The following is a 17,620-nucleotide window of genomic DNA, read 5'->3' on the forward strand; positions in this document are numbered from 1 at the left end:
GACAGAAACCAATGCTCTCTCTCTCTCTCCAATTTTTTTCCATTTTATTTTCTTACATTTTTCCAAGATGCTTACGTTCGTCATTTTCATCTCGCGCCGTATATTTATCTGTATACGTCATCTTTAGTCATTTAAATTTTGCACCGATGGATATTTAATTTTTCTTTACTCGTATTATTTCGATTATTTCTCCAATTTCTTTCCATCTTACTTTCTCTCTTACATTTTTCCAAGATGCTTACATTCGTCATTTTCATCTCGCGCCGTATATTTATCTATATACGTCATCTTTAGTCATTTAAATTTTGCACTGATGGATATTTAATTTTTTTTACTCGTATTATTTCGATTATATCTCCAATTTCTTTCCATCTTACTTTCTCTCTTACATTTTTCCAAGATGTTTACATTCGTCATTTTCATCTCACGTCGTATATTCATCTGTATACGTCATCTTTATTCACTTTGCACTGATGGATATTTAATTTTTTTTACTCGTAATTATTACGATTATCATGTTATCATTTTTGGACAGACATGTACGTTTTCAACGTATGAGATTATTAAGACAGATGAAAGAGTTACGCTATAATTATGCGCCGCGTTATTATTATTACACGACGGTCTGATAGGCGACATTATACATTTTCTAGGGGATAAAAAGGGGCTCATATCGACGCCGGCGCTGCTGGCGCTGATGCACGTTGATGGCGAAAAAGCTCTCGCTTTTTTGCGGCAAGTTTGCCGTGTACTCGTGCCTTCGCTTAAGAAAACTTGGCGAGCGTAGCTTTTTTGCGTCGGGCATAAGAGAGCTCGGCCACTCTCTCTCGGCGTCGACCACTCGCTCGCATTCTCTCTCGAGGTACACATTACAACATCGGAAAATTTGCGCCGTCGATGCACGCGGATCTCTGTATAAAAAAAAGGGAGAGAAAAAAGTCGAGTCGAACGCGCGATGCGATTAATCGCATCCAAGAAAACTTGTTTTTATATGTTCTTAATTACCTTTAGCATTGAGATGCTTTTTTATATTCAATGTTACTTTATATCTATAATAAGACAATATTAATTAACATAATGATATTAACATATCGTTATGTGAAAGTGATAAATTCCATCCAACATTTATTTTAGATTTCTGAAAGTGATTAATTCCAACATTTATTTTAGATTTTTGTTTAATATTAATACACGTAACATTGAAAATGTTAATAATAGTTTTGCATCAGAATTTACATGCGAATGATTCATCTCGTTTACCAGACTACAACCGATAGAGCCATGTCGGACATTAATGCGCTCATTACGGACGTTCGCTCATTAATATTTTCACCTTATCTTTTGCCGCTTTATAGCCATTTTTCTCTCTACGAAAAATGTTTCACCCTAATAGCGCCCCCACCCCGCCACCCCCTTCCTGCACTTGGCGATAAAGATTTTCATAATCGTTTCTCGATTATGTTCCTTTCATTATACAAGCTCTTCTCGCGTTTGCGTTATTTTTATCGGATACTTTGAAGAAAAATATATCTCAATATTCCACATTCATATAAATTATTAAATGTGCATGTAATTTTGAAAAAAAATTTAATATAATTTAATACAAAAATTTAATACAAAAAATTTAATACAAAAAAAATTTAATACCATTTTTAATGTACTTTGTTACATGTTTAAATTTAGGAAAAAAATTGAAAAGAAATATATAAAATTGATATTAATTTTTTTTTCGTTGTCGATGCGTTCTTTATTGCCATGCAAATATTTCCTTTTTATATTGTAAAATTGGAAACATTTTTCTTATTTGTTACGAATTTTAAAAAAGCAAGGAGAGAGCTGCACAGTGTCGATCGTAAGAGAAGAAATGAAAAGAGAGACATTTAACTGCAATATTTCGAGCATGCGAAAAATTTGTTATTCGTATCAGTAGCGGTACTTCCGGAAACATTACGATTCCAGGGTTAATAAACGCAACGCGATGTAAAACTGGCGTGACATGATAATAGCGCGTGCCTAACTTACGTAATCGGAACGCAGCTGCTTATCCCGAGGCTTTCTCCTTCTGATCGAATCGCTCCGGGTTTTGTGTACGTTCACGCCCGGTGGACGACCGTTCGCGGTCCGGAATCAAAGAAAATCCTCCGGAGAACCTAATCTGAATACGATCGCGATGCCAAGGTACGACCGGTGGGTGGTTGCATTCGAATAAGCGCCTAATTCGAGCGGCGAATATGAATGGGGGATTCGTGGTTCCTGTACAAAGACGAGGACGGTACGCCTTTCCGTTTGTACATCTTATGCTGACCGACCGTTGCGAGAGCCGCAAAGTCTCCTCGCTCTTTCAACAGCGACGTTTCATCTGCCTGGGCAAATAAATCTCGATTATTTATGATTTTTATGAAAGCAATTAATCTCAGGAATTGTTTTACTTTTTTATTAATTTTCTTATTCATTATATTTTATTTTTATTTATTATATTTCGCAGTTTATTTATTATATTATACTTTATTATTTTTTTATATGTTATCTACAAGATTTTTATTGATATAGTTTTAATTTAAATTTTCTATCGTTATTTAAAATACATTTTTATTCACGTACTTTTTCGTTTTTTGGATACTTGAAAATTTATTCGATATACTAAGGAGGGGGGTAAATATTGAGAACATGCAAATGATAGATAACAATCATCCCTTATTCTCATGAGCGCGTCGCGCTTTGTTTCTCTTTTGCGTTTCTCGAATACGCACGACGCCCATCGCGTTCCCAGTTCCCACAGCGTCTAGGTGCGCGAATAAATTAAAAGGCTTGCGGGCTTCGGTTCCACACCCCATCGGACAAAGGGCGACGAGACTCCCCGTTTGTCCGCATTTTTTGTTCTAAGCGATAATCCGGCAGGGCGATGCTCGGATGCGCCCGCGTCTCTTGGTATCCGTTTCGGAGTCCATCCGAGGCTTTTCGCCGATGACCCGCGAACTCTCCATCTTCCCCTCCGTTCGTCGCATATGCATATCATCGTCCTTTAGTGCGAGATAGTGAGCGATAGAAGGCACAGAAAAAAAAGAACCGGTTAGAAGAAGGGAGAAAAAAGTGGAAGCCTCGGGAAGAATTCCGGTGCGCTGCTACGTCCTCTCTGTTCCTTTCCCGTCGAGTTTTTGCCCCCGTGGAGGACGTTCTTTCGGTTTTTGCCGCCGTGGGGGCCCCCGCGACGACGACTACGACGACGACGACGACGGGGGCAACTTTTTCTCCGTTTTATACTCGGGGCCGTTCGATCTGCATGAGTCACACGCGAAGATATTACGTTCGCTCGTCGGGATGAAGGACGATGTCTTTCTAGAGTATCCCACGATCAGTCATTTCCTTCAAGTGGCACGATTACTCGTTTCATCTTGATAAGGGATTACGATCTCGATCGCGTCATTCCTATATAAAAATGTAGACTTGTAGATTTTTTCCACTGTTGGAGAGAGAAATCATTTGACTTAAGCGTACAATATATTGTACAGTAATTTTTGTACTATATAATTTTTCTCTCCATAATCCAACTCTATTACTTTATATTTTATTAAAATTTTCCTCTCCATTTGATATTTAAAATTGTTTGATACATATTTTTACTTTTTACTTTTGTAATTTAATTAATGATTGATTCGCGATTGCTGACACATTCTTAATTTACGAAATAAACGCGTATGAATGATGACAGGATTTGGACCGCCTAGTTGACTACAGGTGTAGATACAGATTAACGTTGACAATGGACACGTCGATTAGTTCCCGCAGGTGATGAGCTCGTTCGTTTTGAAAAAAAGAACCCCTCAGCGGCTAACCCTTTCGTTTCTACGTTAAAAAAGGGTCTTCCGTAAAAGAAAAAAACCATTTATTCAAAAGAGATCTGTGGGAAACCGGCTTTTTATAGTTTCTCAATAACATTTTTATTTAAATAAAAAAAAACTCTTTCTCCTTATACGCGTGTACGTGCGTCTCTTATAAAACTTGAGAGCAATGAAATAAAGATTGAAATAACGCATCTTTTTATTTTCAATGAATTATTGCTTAAACAAATATCTTGTTTTTCTTTAATATAATGATAGTAATAAAAACATTGAACTTAAAACTAATTCTTTTTATACAGTGAAGACTTATATATGTATATATAATTAAACTCGAAAGCTAAAAAATTGTTGAAAAAATACATTTAATATAAATAAAGATATTGATGAGATATTATTATAATGTGAAAAATTATATAAACAATTATCCAGTTATAAGTATTGTCATTAATAATACATTTCGAAACATACAAAAGATTTCTTAAAAATCCATAATTATACGTATAATTGATTTACTTTCTTGAAAATGCCGAGAAATCTAGTTTTATTATTTGATCAGACTATAATTTTTAGCAAAATCCGATATTCTTAAATTAACCTCCAAATTCTTTTATTATTTTATATTACATTTTATCGTGCATTTTTTGCTTGACATATTTAATGTATATGTCAAAGTTAATAAAAACTAAGTATAGCAAAGATTATAAATTTTATAATATTTAAACTTGTGTTTATATCAATTGAAAAACTTGTTGGATAAATAAGAAATATATAGAAACATCTCTTTTTATAAATCTCTTTTTATCTTGAATTTTTGACCATTATTGCGTAAATATTGGATTAATATCAAATAATTGCATTTTATTTTAAGTATTCAAAATTTGATGTGCGAAAAATGCTTAGAAAAATTTAATAAATATAATTAAATTTTTTAAATTGCCTTAATATTTTTAAGATAGTAATAGTAAACGTCTCATGATAATGTCTTTAAAATGGCGCGTCTTACCCTCGAAATAATAGGGCCGTTCAACAGCAATCGGAGAAAGTGTGACGTAAGATAGAGTAGGTTTACCCCTCACAGAGGGGTTGGGACATGGGCCGCACCCTTGTGACTTAAGATCGTACATCCGACCAATGCCAATGACGATTTTAAACGACCTCCATTGGGAAACCGTTTAGAGAGAATTTAACAAGAATAAATAGTCTATCTACAAAACAGAATAACAAATGTCACTTGCATCCGATAATTAATGACTCGATATATTTTTCAATTCTTTTTATAATTCATAAAATACGTACCTATGCATTTTTAATAATTTTTCCCAAAGAATAAATACTTGGAGTTGCATTATGTTACTTCTCAAGTAGAAGCATATTGATACAAGATATTAGAGATATTTTTTATAATTATAATATAATCTTTTTAAAGACATGTAATATTGAAAATTAATAAATTAATCGAAAATGTCGCCAATTTCATTGATCCATAATTCACACATTTGCGCATGATCTTTTAAATATCTGTTACGATTCTCCTTTCTCATGTATATTTTTTTTATCATTTTGACATTTTCGGCTTCTCGTTAGATTTATCGAGCGATAATTTATTTCTTCCATACATATTTTTTCAAGGGGTGAGTCGTTCTTCGAGCGCCTTGAGAGAAGAGTTTTGGCGCGGTTTGAGGAAGCAATGAGAGAGCCAAAAGAGAGAGAGAGAGCGAAATAGACGAAAACAAAGAAACATTGTACGAGAGATAGAGGAGGAGTGAGAGAGAACAAGAGGAGAAGGATGTGGGGCCAAGGAACGACAGGCGCGCACGAGTGGTGGTGCAAAGTGGCACAAGGTATAAAAAGAGGAACGGGCGTGTAAGGGGCTGCTGTAGCGAAGCGCGGGGTAAAAGGACGCGAAGGATAAGGAACGAGGCTGAGGAGTAGCTCGAGTAAAGCGCGCGGCGAAGAGGAGAAAGGGGATAGGGAAAGATTCGAACGGCGAGTCAGTCCATCTGCCCGATGTTTTGTACAGGAGAAGGGTTGGAGGGAGGGAGGGAGAAAGGGGCAGCGCGCGGGGTGACAAAAACTTACCTAACCCTTCCTTGATTACAATGCCGGCAAAAAGCGAAATACTAACCGCCGCTGCGCCGCTCCGCTGAGGAAAGGAGGGAAGATAACAGAGAGAGAGAGAGAGAGAGAGAGAGAGAGAGAGAGAGAGATAGAGACAGAAGAAGAGGGAGAGAAAGAGAGAAGACAGTGCGCGCTCCTAAGAAACTAGACTCGTTTTTGCGCGACCAGAGGCGAGCGGAGGAGAGCGTCCGTTCTCCGTAAAGTATCGGACAAAGAACGTGCACCACTAACTCTGCCTCCTCCCCCTCCTCCTCTCCCTTCTCTTCTTTCCCGTCTCTTGCCTCTCCGGCAAACCTTCTTCTTGGTTCCGTCGTGTCCGTGCTCCGGGCGCCTCCAATTCGCCCCCGTTTGTACTCCGCGTCTCTTTTCCACCCTGACCTTTTCGCCTCCCTTCCTCCGGCTTTCTTTCATCCCTACGCGCGCGTCTTTCCTCCGTTTCCTCTTTTCGCCCCATTATCTTTGTTCTTTTTACTCATCTCTATATTCACCTTCAGCACGAATTTCGCAGTCCTCTGCAACGAGACAAATGTAATACTTGTTTCCGTGGTTCACGACGGGAAATAAGTCAAATAAAATTTATTCATTTGAATAAAATTTATTTGTTAATTGCATTTTTTGTTATTTCAACTTGCGTTACTCAAATTAGAATTGATAGAATTGCGCTAGTGTTGTAAATAATTTATTATAATTTAATATTAGAATATCTAATCAATTAATCTCGCATGCATCATTAGCCCTTATTTTCTTTTCGTTTATCGATGATTTTCCACGTTATTGTTACGCTGGGTAAAAAATATCGCTGTTATCCTGTGTAATACTGTCTGTAACGAATATTGTGTTTTTTTGCCAATAGAAGATATATAACAAAATTGGCACATGCTTGTGACGAAATTGATACGGTCCAGCGATTTCTCTTTTTCGCAATCGCTGTGTCATCTATCGCGACCTTGATATCCATCGAGATTCATTATTCGTCTCAGGAAATCGATAGAAACCGAAAGAATTTAATAGAATTTAATTTAATTTTCGATAGAAACGACAGAGAAAGGACGTGTTTTCTGTCGTGTTTCTATCATAAATATAAGAATTAATTTTTTTTTTCGCCTTTTACTGTTCAAGATACTCGGTGAAATTATTCTCGATAGTTTCCGAAACTCTCCGATAATTGAACAATTTAAACATTACAAATTTAATTTTAATTGTTTGGATCTTTGAGAGTTTAATATTTAAAATTGTGTATTTTTCTTTCTACTTTTTTCTACTTTGAAAAATTTAATCGCACAATTTATTCGAATCTTTTGTCCGAGTCCTAGTCTCGAATTCGATTCGTGGCAATCGTCATTTGACTCCCGTAGCGACAATTCGGTCTTCTTTCGCCACGGGATATCGTCATGGTGATTTTCTTGAGAATCATTTTCTCCCTCGCGAGAGCAATCATGAGTCGAACTCGCGCGAAAAAGGGATAATCTACTCGACGATGTTCCCGCAGGATTCGAAATGCTTTTCTTTCACCGATTATAGTTAACCCTTTGCGGTCCTATATCGAGTCTGACTCGACATCGCGTTTCGTTCAGCCGGTCCTACATCGAATTTAGCTCGATATAGGAATTATAACTATTTATAACTATTATAATAATTAATTTTATAACTATTTATGAATTTTTAATTATTTATGTATAAACATTTTAACGATTTTGACAATGTTTCTCGTATTTTGATAGCATACATCCTTGCAGAGATTTCTTTTTTTCTTCTATGTCATCTGATTATCGAAAAACATACAAACCTTAAGGTAAAAAAAAAGTAACTGAATTGCGCGTAGATCAGCTGGGACGAAATATCAGAAATGGTCCAGATCGCGAAGAATTAAATAAACGAATTTCTCGTTTTAGAAATTTTTATTCTAATTACTTTTAATCTCTATTCTATTTTTACTCTTTAATCAAACGATCGCCTGTACCAGTGAATCGGCCGTGTGTCTGCGAAATTATTACACGTAACGCATCAATTTTATGCATTTTACGCTACTTAATTTTATTCATATTTCGATCCGATTCTTCAATATCGATACTAGCGCGTATAATTATTAGCTGCAATTAAATGCATAATTATTCGAGATTTCAGAGCGAAAAAAAGGAAACTCGCAAAGACGAGAGATTGATGGTAAACAATTTCGTCCCCCGCAAAATGCCTTTTATTCCGCGAGATTCTTCCCTTTCGTATTGTTTGAAATTTTGTTTTCTTGTAAACCGCGCGCGTGTCGAGTGCGTTTCGCACACGTACACACGCACACATTCGCCGTTTCTTAATATTATAATTATACCGGGAAACATAATTAAGGCGCGGTTTTTTGCGCTCGCATCGGTCGCATCACGCGGACTATGACGGTTATATGCGCATCACGGCTCACGGCGCGTCCGCAAAGTTCGGATTCGCTTCTGATTTAGCGCGCCGCCGTTTCTCTTTTTCGCTGTGGCCGCGTCTAATCTGGTTCTCCTTGCGAATGCCTCCCCGTTTTTCTCCATCTCCGGGCATCGAGAGCCTGGGTTAATTCTTGGCACAATGATCGTAAAACATATCCAAGGATAGAAAACAATGGTAATCCAGGAGTTGTCGGCGCGACGACACACGGTGATTCCGCTCTGTGGAATTTCTCCGTTTCGGAATTCGAGCTTCTCTTTTTCCGACAAACGAGTTTCAATATTTGTCTCATCTGCAACATGAATAAAAATAAAAAACGACGCACTCCATTCTCTGATGTTAGAACATAATTAATTAATCACAATTTTCTCCCCTTTCTCTCTCATCTTTTTATAAAATAATATAATATAGCTGGGGGAAGAATTATTACATTATTTATGTATTAAATAATAGTTTGTATATTATTATATTATTTTGTATTATTATATTATTTACCAAATACGAAGAATTAAAAATCTTTTCGAAATATATAACGTACTAAATTTTTCTATAGTTTTGATTATAAATGAGATTAATAACATTTTTTCCCGACACAAAACCAAAAACGTTGAAACGTTCGATTCTATCTCACGCAGCTACAATTTCCTGCAGTTTAACGCGAAAATAAAATTTATCCGAATGGCGTTCATTTCTGCGTATCGCTTATACCTTTTTCTTTGCGCGATCGCTTTTTTCTCCTCTCGAAAATCGCTGGACCGATCCCGCAGGTTATCATTGTCCATGGAAAACATGTCCATACGGACCGCGACGATGATGACGATGACGACGATGACGACGACGACGACGATGACCTGGGTACGCGAACCTCCAGGGTTTCGCCGTGGGATGGGATCGGGTTTTTCTCACCGTCGCAACGCGTCTCTCCGCCTCCGGGCCGCGTTCGCGTTCCCGGCCGACAAAAACGAGCCACCCCGTGCCAAAAAAGTCGTTATGTAAATGCGCCGCGGAAGCCCGGCCTAGACCGCGCCGCCGCCGCCGCTGTTCCGTTGGTCACAGGTATATACGGGATGAATCGTGCAATTCGATCACCCTGCGACGATTTTCAGTTTGAAAAAGCAAAGGTGACCGGCGAAAAAACTTGGAGAAGAAAGAAAGAAACGATCGAATAAATTTCCTGAAAGATACGGCTCAATTTTGCGCACAGTTTTTTATACGGGATTCATCGCGAATCTTATAGGGGGAAGGCTGCGGTTCCGGTAACTTGATGTAAAATTAATCGATACGAATGATACGCATAATTTTCGAATTTAATGTAAATCGGTGAAATCTCTTGTTTGTATAATATTTGAGAGGATCTGACTAAAACTTGAATCGGGGTGGGAATAGTATAGCCGTACTCTCAAACCCCATCTCCAATTCTGAAATTAGGTCGAGTAAATAAATGCGGGATGAATTATTAATAAATTCAGCTAATGCGGCGTAAAGTTGATGAGCGAACGATTGCGCTTATGGTTTTATTTTTTAACAAAAGCTCGATCGAAGTGTTGTCGCGCGGATGACAGGCTTAGTTAGATGATCAACAACGTGTATATCACATACGCGCGGTATTAATAAAGTCATGAAAACGAGAATAAGATGTCAGCGACGGCGATATAAATAAATGACGGGCAATAATAATGGGGAATCCACGCAAAAACCGCGAGGAAAGTTCGTGCACCTCGGATCTATAGGGATTTTTCGGACAAAATAATCGAACCGACGAAAATGCAAGTTTCGTGATGTCTGAAGACAAGAAGTGATAATTAATTCTGAAATTTGTATTTTTTTTACCTTTTAATTATTGTATCCAAGAACAAACGTGCAACAATATATGCGCGAGAAATAATAAGATAATACTGTATTTTAATAAAGATGTATCTCCAAAATATATCCTTTAGTTTCAGGCTTCTTCGTCAATTTTTCCTTTTAGCAAAAATGTTAATGTACGAATAATATTTAAGTCTTTAGCGATTGAAAATGAAAGATGTTTCACGCGAATTAAACTTTACAAAGGCTTATGTGATTAAATAATAAAATTATATTTTTCATTTAATTTAAAGTGGACTTGTAGAATTTTAATTTCAAAAATATGCCAAATATAATCCACGGGTTAAAGGAAATTATTAATTTATAATATCCTATCTCGAGAGATAAAAATCATAAAAAATGTCTAATGATAAATTAATACGAAAATGCGAATTATATATTTCTCTTATAAGTATCCTCCCTCCTTGCAAAACGCGTGTCTCAATCGCACCTGGACGTGTCCTCTTTCCTCATTCGCCCTGCTATCGTTCGGCCTAACCGATTCTGCTGACCCAAGACACCGGTGGTGCTTCGTGCACGTAGATCCTTTTTTCGTGGGTCGCAGTTCGCGCTAGAAAAATCTCGCGGAACAAGTCGCCACCCCGTCGTCCGGGGACTTATTCGCGGGCCCGAGAGACCGACAGCGCACGAGCGTGAGACCAGGATCCGGGCTCGTAATAAGACCCGTCGGCCAGTTTTTTTTTTTTTACCTTTCTCTCTCCTTCTGCTTCCCTTCTTCCAGCCTCTTTCTTCGACTTCACCCTGCGCTCTTCTCTCTCTTTACTCTCCTTCCCTCCGATGGCGCGGTACCGGTATTAATTTATACGCGGTACGTGTGTGCACGCCGCTTTTTCTCGCAGTTCCTCGAAATTTGCAAGAAACTAGTCGGACTTTGGCGTCTCCTCTCTTGGACTCGCGTGATCGTGTCGATACAGACAACGACAACGACGACAACGATAATGATTGTGCGGCGAATAGTGAGAAGGCGGGGGTGTCTGTGGGAAAGATAATGCTTGCGATTATCAACGATGTACATTTAAATGATTTATTTGATTTAATCCTTTTTCTAATTTACCTTGATTCATCCAAAACCATGTTCTTAGTGTCCTTATTATAATAAGAAAAATTTGTATGTGTTGTATATATAATAAAAAATTAATACAAATAGAGAAAAGCATATTCTGGTAAAAATGTCTCTTATTTTGATCATTTTTAAAAGCAGAAGAAAGTTAAATCATGGAGAAATCTGATATTTCGCGGTCAACTTTTTGCAAAAATATCCTACTAGTTAGTACTAAAATGAATCGAGATGCAATGTGCTCCGATAAAGTGTTTGTAATTTTTTTTTGTCATTGATATTTTTTGATATCACAATATTTCTCAAATTAATATAATGCAATATTTATATATAGACATATAAAGATGCACTGTATTAATTTGAGAAGAAAAATTATTAATGAAAAATATAATATACAACTAATAATATACAATAATAACAATAAAATATATGTTGAATGCTGGTGATCGCGGAATATTAATGGCTTTTATACCAACCAGACTGTCTAATTACGACATAATTGATTGTTGACGGTGAGTGAAGAGAAGGAGGAGCAAAGGGGAAAGATAGGATCCGCACAGCGATTATTACCGCTGTCGGCGCAAAACTGTACCGATTCATTGCAGTTGGAACCGACAATTGCCGCTGTGTTAAGTGTGCCGGAGACTCTCTTAACGAACCTCTTTAACGATCGTACAATACTATGCGATTTGCAGTGGTGCAGACATCCGTGCCGCAGAATGAGGCCGAGTTGCAGCTGTACCGAGTGATGCAGCGCGCCTCGCTACTGGGATACTACGACACACTCCTCGAGATGGGTAAGTACACGACCAAGATCACATCTACGTTTATCTGTAAAAGATACTTAAATTTTAGTATAAAAGATACTTTAATTATAGTTTAAAAGATACTTTAATTATAGTATAGTTTTGCACAAAATTTGTAAATCTCTAAATGTGATTTTAAATTTAAATTTATATACAATCTTTCTGCGAGAGAGCTACACAATCTTATATAAAGTTTCCATGAAATCTTATGGAGATTATAAAAAATAAAAAACATAGTATCAGAAGCATACAATATCAGCGATTACAAAACAATAATGATTCAAAATGTTTTTTAATACGATATATATAATTTTTTGACCCTAATTGATGTATTTATTTGATGCATGTTTAAGAGAGAATTTTTCAAGATTTGTCTGATGCAGTTTGTGTCGGTTTAAAAGTCCTTTAAGATATTTTTTGATATGTTTTTCATTTTTTTGACTGCGGATCTGAATGAAAATCTATGCAATGTTTATAATTTTTTTAACTTCTTAATACAGTATAATGTATTATAGGAGGCGATGACGTGCAACAATTGTGCGATGCAGGCGAAGAAGAGTTTCTGGAGATTATGGCGCTGGTCGGCATGGCGAGCAAGCCGCTTCACGTCAGGAGGCTCCAGAAAGCTCTGCAGGAATGGCTCACTAATCCTTGTAAAGTACCATTTATATGCTACGTAAATTTTGAATTTTATTTAGAAAGTATTATCGCGTAAATTTCGACTTTTATCATAAAATTTGAAGCTGAAAAGTTTGATATCAAAAAACGCTGAGATGAATCCATTTAAAAAGTGATGTATTATATAAATTATAGATTATTTAATTTACGACAATGATGTAATACGCAATTTGAAAACTGTGCTTGCAGAAATGACCTATTTTTTAAAATTAACAAAACACATTAATATACCATATATTAATTAAGAAATATGCAAATAATAAGATCTATAATAAATTATATTTTTTCTTCACTTTAAAAGTAAGAGAATTATATTGATTTTTTTGAGGCACGTTTCTTCAAATTTCATAATTTTACGAAATTCAAAATTTTTACATCAATAGTAAATATATCATCGTCATATGTAAGAATTTCATGTGTAACGAAATGTAACATTTCGCAGCATTGTTTCAAACGCCAGTCGTGCCGACGAATGCCGCTGCCAAAAGTCCCGTCGCCGTCACCGTCGGTTTCGCGTGTGCGAGTCCGCGGTCGCAGATGCAGAGCCTGCCGACCAGTTTCACCGCGACTTCCCAGACTTCTCTGATGTCCATGCCCTATGTAACGACGACGCCTCACGTGCCGTTGACGCCGTTGCCTTGCCGAAGTGCCAGTCCGGTCGTACCGGTCACCAGTGTGTCCGTGCCAACGCCTTCCACGACCTTTCGCCAGAGTCCGAGCCCAAACACCTCTTTACCTTACACGACTACGCACAGTCCAAATGTGTTGCAGGTGAAGATTGCTCTTTCTTTAATCAGGAATACAATTGGAACGAATCATCATTGATCGACCGATGTTGATGACGTACATTGATTGATCTAACAATAAGAGAAATTCGATTAGTCGCACTTGGTGCGTATTCATTCAATTTTCTGTATTCAGTTGATTTTGAAAATGATGCAGAAAATATAACGATTAGTGCATCCAATAGAATCCATTATAATTGTTTTGAATCTCTTCCTACAGTCTTATATAAACCAAGTATTACAAATTATTAATAAAAAAAACTTTAGCTAATTTCAATTGTGTATGTGATAAGTGTTGAATTAATGAATGAAGTGATGCTGAAAGAAAAGGGAAAATTTTAGAATCTCTATTTTAAAAATAATTTCAGCAACATTGATTTGTCGGAGATCTCTTTAAACATTTATCTTATAGTCGAGTATAATAACGTATGTAACCAAGTAATTTGTAGTTGTATTTTTCAACGAATTTGTTTTTGTTTTATACTGCCAGTCTTATATAATCTTATTTTATATCGTGTCATAGGTAGGAACGTGCGAATCTTCGTGTGGCAGCGGCACGACGCCAAGTCCGAGTGGCGGTGGCGGAGGCGGCGGTGGAGGCGCACCTGCGAGCCCGACGCAGCCGACGCCGACCCTCCTGCAATCGCAGGTGCAACGGCTCGCCGAAGCTGCGGAGAGGCTCGTCGCTACCATAAGGCCCCTTGATCCTAAACCCCACAACGTGAAGAAAAAACTCTGCAAGAACTTGGAGGTGAATTCTAAACTGGCGGCGCGCTTTCAGGCGTATCCAAAATACAAAATGAATCTTCTAGACTTTCTACGAACGATTATTGGCCTTTAAACGCTAAACGTTATATTCGCTAAAGAAAATCCTGATTGTATGCTCTAGACAATAAGCGCGCTTAATAAGTTTACTAAACGATAATGTTCGCGTAATTTAATTACAAATTTTAAAAACTATTAAAGATATATTTTAAAATAGCAAACTGTACTTTTCGAATGTATATATTACAGATGGTAATGACAATGTCTGACAGTGACCCACGCAAAATGGATGAAATTCGAAAGTACGCAGCGATTTACGGTAGATTCGACTGCAAGAGAAAGCCGGAGAAACCGCTCACGTTGCACGAGGTATCTGTGAACGAAGCGGCGGCGCAAATTTGCAGATTCGTGCCTGCCCTCCTCACCAGGAGAGACGAATTGTTTCCTTTGGCGCGTCGTGTGGTCCGTGATTCCGGCTACCATTATTCCAAAAGCCAATAGTAAATATCATAGATTTATATAGACTTACAGGGAAATCTATAAATTTCATATTTAAAATTCAAACTTGTGATTTCAACCATTGAATAATATTTGTGATTCAATATTTACCTAAAAGATCTATCAAGCTCGTCCTGAGGGTTTCAGAATACATGTTTATCGATTAAATATCTCAGAATGTAAATCGATGTGTATAAAAGTGTACTAAAGATTTATCACGTAGCTTTGTACCAATGTTTGCAGCTTGTCAATGTTGAAATCACGCGAAAACGGGGAGGAGACCGATAGCGTTTCGAAACGCCGTAAGCTCGAGCTGGAGGGTGAGGGTGAGGACGCGACGCAGGTTAGATTATCTCGGCCACAGAAATAGATCGCTCACTGTGCACTCGTCTACCGCGCCCGCATGGTCGCTAATCACTAACCGTACGCTCGTCACGTAGAGATCGTCACGCATTAACCATCCGCACTTACTTGTATACGCGCAAAACAAAATGGATGCAAAAGGTCAAAAAAAGGTCAAGTATAGTTGCAAATGCGTGTGCATGGCTTGCGCCTCGACTTGATTGAATCGAAATCATCGTGGTTTGTTTGCTGATCGTAGTAAAGACCTACTTTAATTTTTATTATTTCATATAATTGGCAATTTTGTATAAATCATAAAAAAAGATACATATACACTTGCGCACGCACATACACATACACATACAAGCTTATAAATTTATTTATTAATATTTTAATATCCTCGCCAAAGAATTGACTGTAAATATTACGAATAATAGTTTCATGTTTCTTTTTTTATTTATTCTTGGTTTCTGTTATTCTATTATAAATGCAATTATTTTAGTGCATAAATCGCGGTTTCTGTTATGGCTTTGCAGTTTTTGCATGTGATTGCACTAAATTTATATTTGCTTAAATAAATACGTAGATATGTGATAAAAGAATTCTCGGAAACGCATGGAATTTTTGAAAAAAGGTCTTTTCTATATTACATATTAATTTTGTTAAATTCGATAATAGAAATATTCAGTTAGTACACATTATGATATCCAAGGTTGACTCCTTCGACACGACTTGTTTGGATTCTATGCTTTGTACCTGGTATCCCAAGTCGTGTTTATCTACTTATTTATAGCTTATCTATTTATAACTAGTCACATGCTTACTTGTGTTACTCCGTATTTGTCCGTATCTCCGATCTTCTATTATATTCCCCTCTTTCTTTTATGAATCAAATTTGCTATTTCTACTGTCTATAGCAGTTCACCGTTTCAGGAGGAGTTGGATCTCCGTTGTTCCGGGACGGACATTAATAATTCCATCACGAGAAGACACAGATCGTCGAGGTGATTATTCTTAGTTTAGTGCTTTCTCTGTATTAAAAGTAATTTAAAAAATTAATAATAAAATAATACAATTACGTAGTAATTTAATAGTAAACATCTAAACTAGAGGTAAAAGTATTAAAGAAATCTTGTCAAAATATCTTGTTAAAAAATTATCAATCTCTGAAAGAAATTATTATGTTTCTTATATATATATATATATATATATATATATATATATCTTCCTAGTTATATTATTATTTTCCAATTCAGTTTGTATGTAATAAGTATATATTGATGTTCAGATATTGGCAATGTTTCAGTCCAGTCTGGAGGAAGAAGAATAACAATGGCATATTCAGTGCTAGCGTGGAGGAAATTAGCGATTCGGACAGTCAGTTCTCATTTTCTAACGAGGAATCTTCATCTATGCATGTAAATATAATGTTAATGAAATGAATTCTATCTATACTGTAAACTTTCACGTGCTAGAAATTTCTAAATTAATTAGAAATGTAATATATATGCTTGTGTTTTTCAGGATACAAACGAGGCGGAGGCTGAAAACACCGATAAAGAAGGCGACTTTAATCTAAAGGTGAGCAGGCGATTTAAAATTCTCGTTTTTTTTCATCTTTTATCTTTTGTTATTCTCTCTTGGACATTAGAAAAACTGAAAAAAAGGAAAAGAGAAAAAAACACTAAAATGCAATCGAACAAGTTTTTTATTTGCTTTTTTTTATTCTTGAATAATAATGCTTGAATAATAATGCTTTTTTTTATCCTTGAATAATAATGTACGATGAATAAAAATCTCGCCGTATGCTCGTTTAGAATAATAGAAAAGATAGAGATAAACATCGACATTTTATTTATCGTGACTGTTGATTGCGAATAAATTATGCGTAGGTAATAGCCTCACGCGGAGATAACATAATTGCCGTGGCGAATCCTGCGTTAATGGAATGCAGTCATCCTGTAAAAGAGGAGCCCGCGGACGAGAAATCCACACTGTGATATTACTTAGCGTTATTTACTGCCGCATTATTGAACGTCACGACGGCTGGTCCTGCTGATCATTGTCGTCATCACGATCATCATTTGCGCCGAAATACGTATTTCATATGTTATCAAATAACAATAGCATTCATGACATTTGCTGTAATTATGAGACTTATTCGCTAGAATTTTCGCCCTATGTGATCGCGATCTTTTTCTTCAACGTGACTCTGCGTTTGCTCGAATGATGTGAGAAATGTTTATAATACTGCCTCTCTGTTATTTGATTCTAGCGAAATATAAACAAAATTGTATAGCGATTATGAATGTTTATAGAGAAAAAGAATGACAGGGAAAAGATGATAGAAAATAAAAATAAACCGTTTAAATCAAAAGATTGACTGAAGTATATGGTATTATAAAATGTATATCGTAAGAGTAAATATGTAAATATATATATATA

The 17,620-nt window shown here is 36.6% G+C and overlaps 2 protein-coding genes and 1 long non-coding RNA gene across 7 annotated transcripts in view; 1 reads left to right on the forward strand and 2 right to left on the reverse strand.

The window, feature by feature from the left end:
- Nab (NGFI-A-binding protein homolog) overlaps positions 1-17,612 on the forward strand; it is a 27,007-nt gene extending 9,395 nt beyond the window's left edge. The window contains exons 2-12 of one of the 5 annotated variants that reach the window (XM_083079200.1): positions 5,469-5,680; positions 11,997-12,098; positions 12,623-12,760; positions 13,228-13,556; positions 14,094-14,321; positions 14,585-14,835; positions 15,077-15,176; positions 16,109-16,179; positions 16,464-16,593; positions 16,700-16,756; positions 17,068-17,610. In XM_083079200.1, coding sequence (XP_082935326.1) covers positions 5,626-5,680; positions 11,997-12,098; positions 12,623-12,760; positions 13,228-13,556; positions 14,094-14,321; positions 14,585-14,835; positions 15,077-15,176; positions 16,109-16,179; positions 16,464-16,593; positions 16,700-16,756; positions 17,068-17,175 — 1,569 coding nt within the window. In that variant the 5' untranslated portion in view covers positions 5,469-5,625 and the 3' untranslated portion in view covers positions 17,176-17,610. Of the gene's footprint in view, positions 1-5,468; positions 5,681-11,996; positions 12,099-12,622; positions 12,761-13,227; positions 13,557-14,093; positions 14,322-14,584; positions 14,836-15,076; positions 15,177-16,108; positions 16,180-16,463; positions 16,594-16,699; positions 16,757-17,067 lie in introns of all 5 variants that reach the window. The other 4 variants (XM_083079197.1, XM_083079196.1, XM_083079199.1 and 1 more) reach the window with 4 other exon arrangements.
- Positions 6,497-12,162, reverse strand: LOC145959979 (uncharacterized). Its single transcript, XM_083079201.1, has 4 exons — positions 11,894-12,162; positions 10,934-11,218; positions 9,087-9,796; positions 6,497-8,670 (listed from the first exon to the last, which is right to left on the reverse strand). Exons 3-4 carry the CDS (start codon positions 9,151-9,153, stop codon positions 8,357-8,359), a joined length of 381 nt encoding a protein of 126 aa, XP_082935327.1. The 5' UTR covers positions 9,154-9,796; positions 10,934-11,218; positions 11,894-12,162; the 3' UTR covers positions 6,497-8,356.
- Positions 13,066-17,274, reverse strand: LOC145959980 (uncharacterized). The gene is made up of 3 exons (XR_014435239.1): positions 17,081-17,274; positions 16,000-16,206; positions 13,066-13,642 (listed from the first exon to the last, which is right to left on the reverse strand). It is a non-coding gene; the product is annotated as an uncharacterized LOC145959980 (long non-coding RNA).
- Positions 17,613-17,620: the final 8 nt, after the last annotated feature.

This window comes from Camponotus vicinus, unplaced genomic scaffold (assembly GCF_025532165.1).
Source record: "Camponotus vicinus isolate PSW18456_S1 unplaced genomic scaffold, iyCamVici1.0 SCAF_10, whole genome shotgun sequence".
Lineage (NCBI taxonomy): Eukaryota > Metazoa > Arthropoda > Insecta > Hymenoptera > Formicidae > Camponotus > Camponotus vicinus.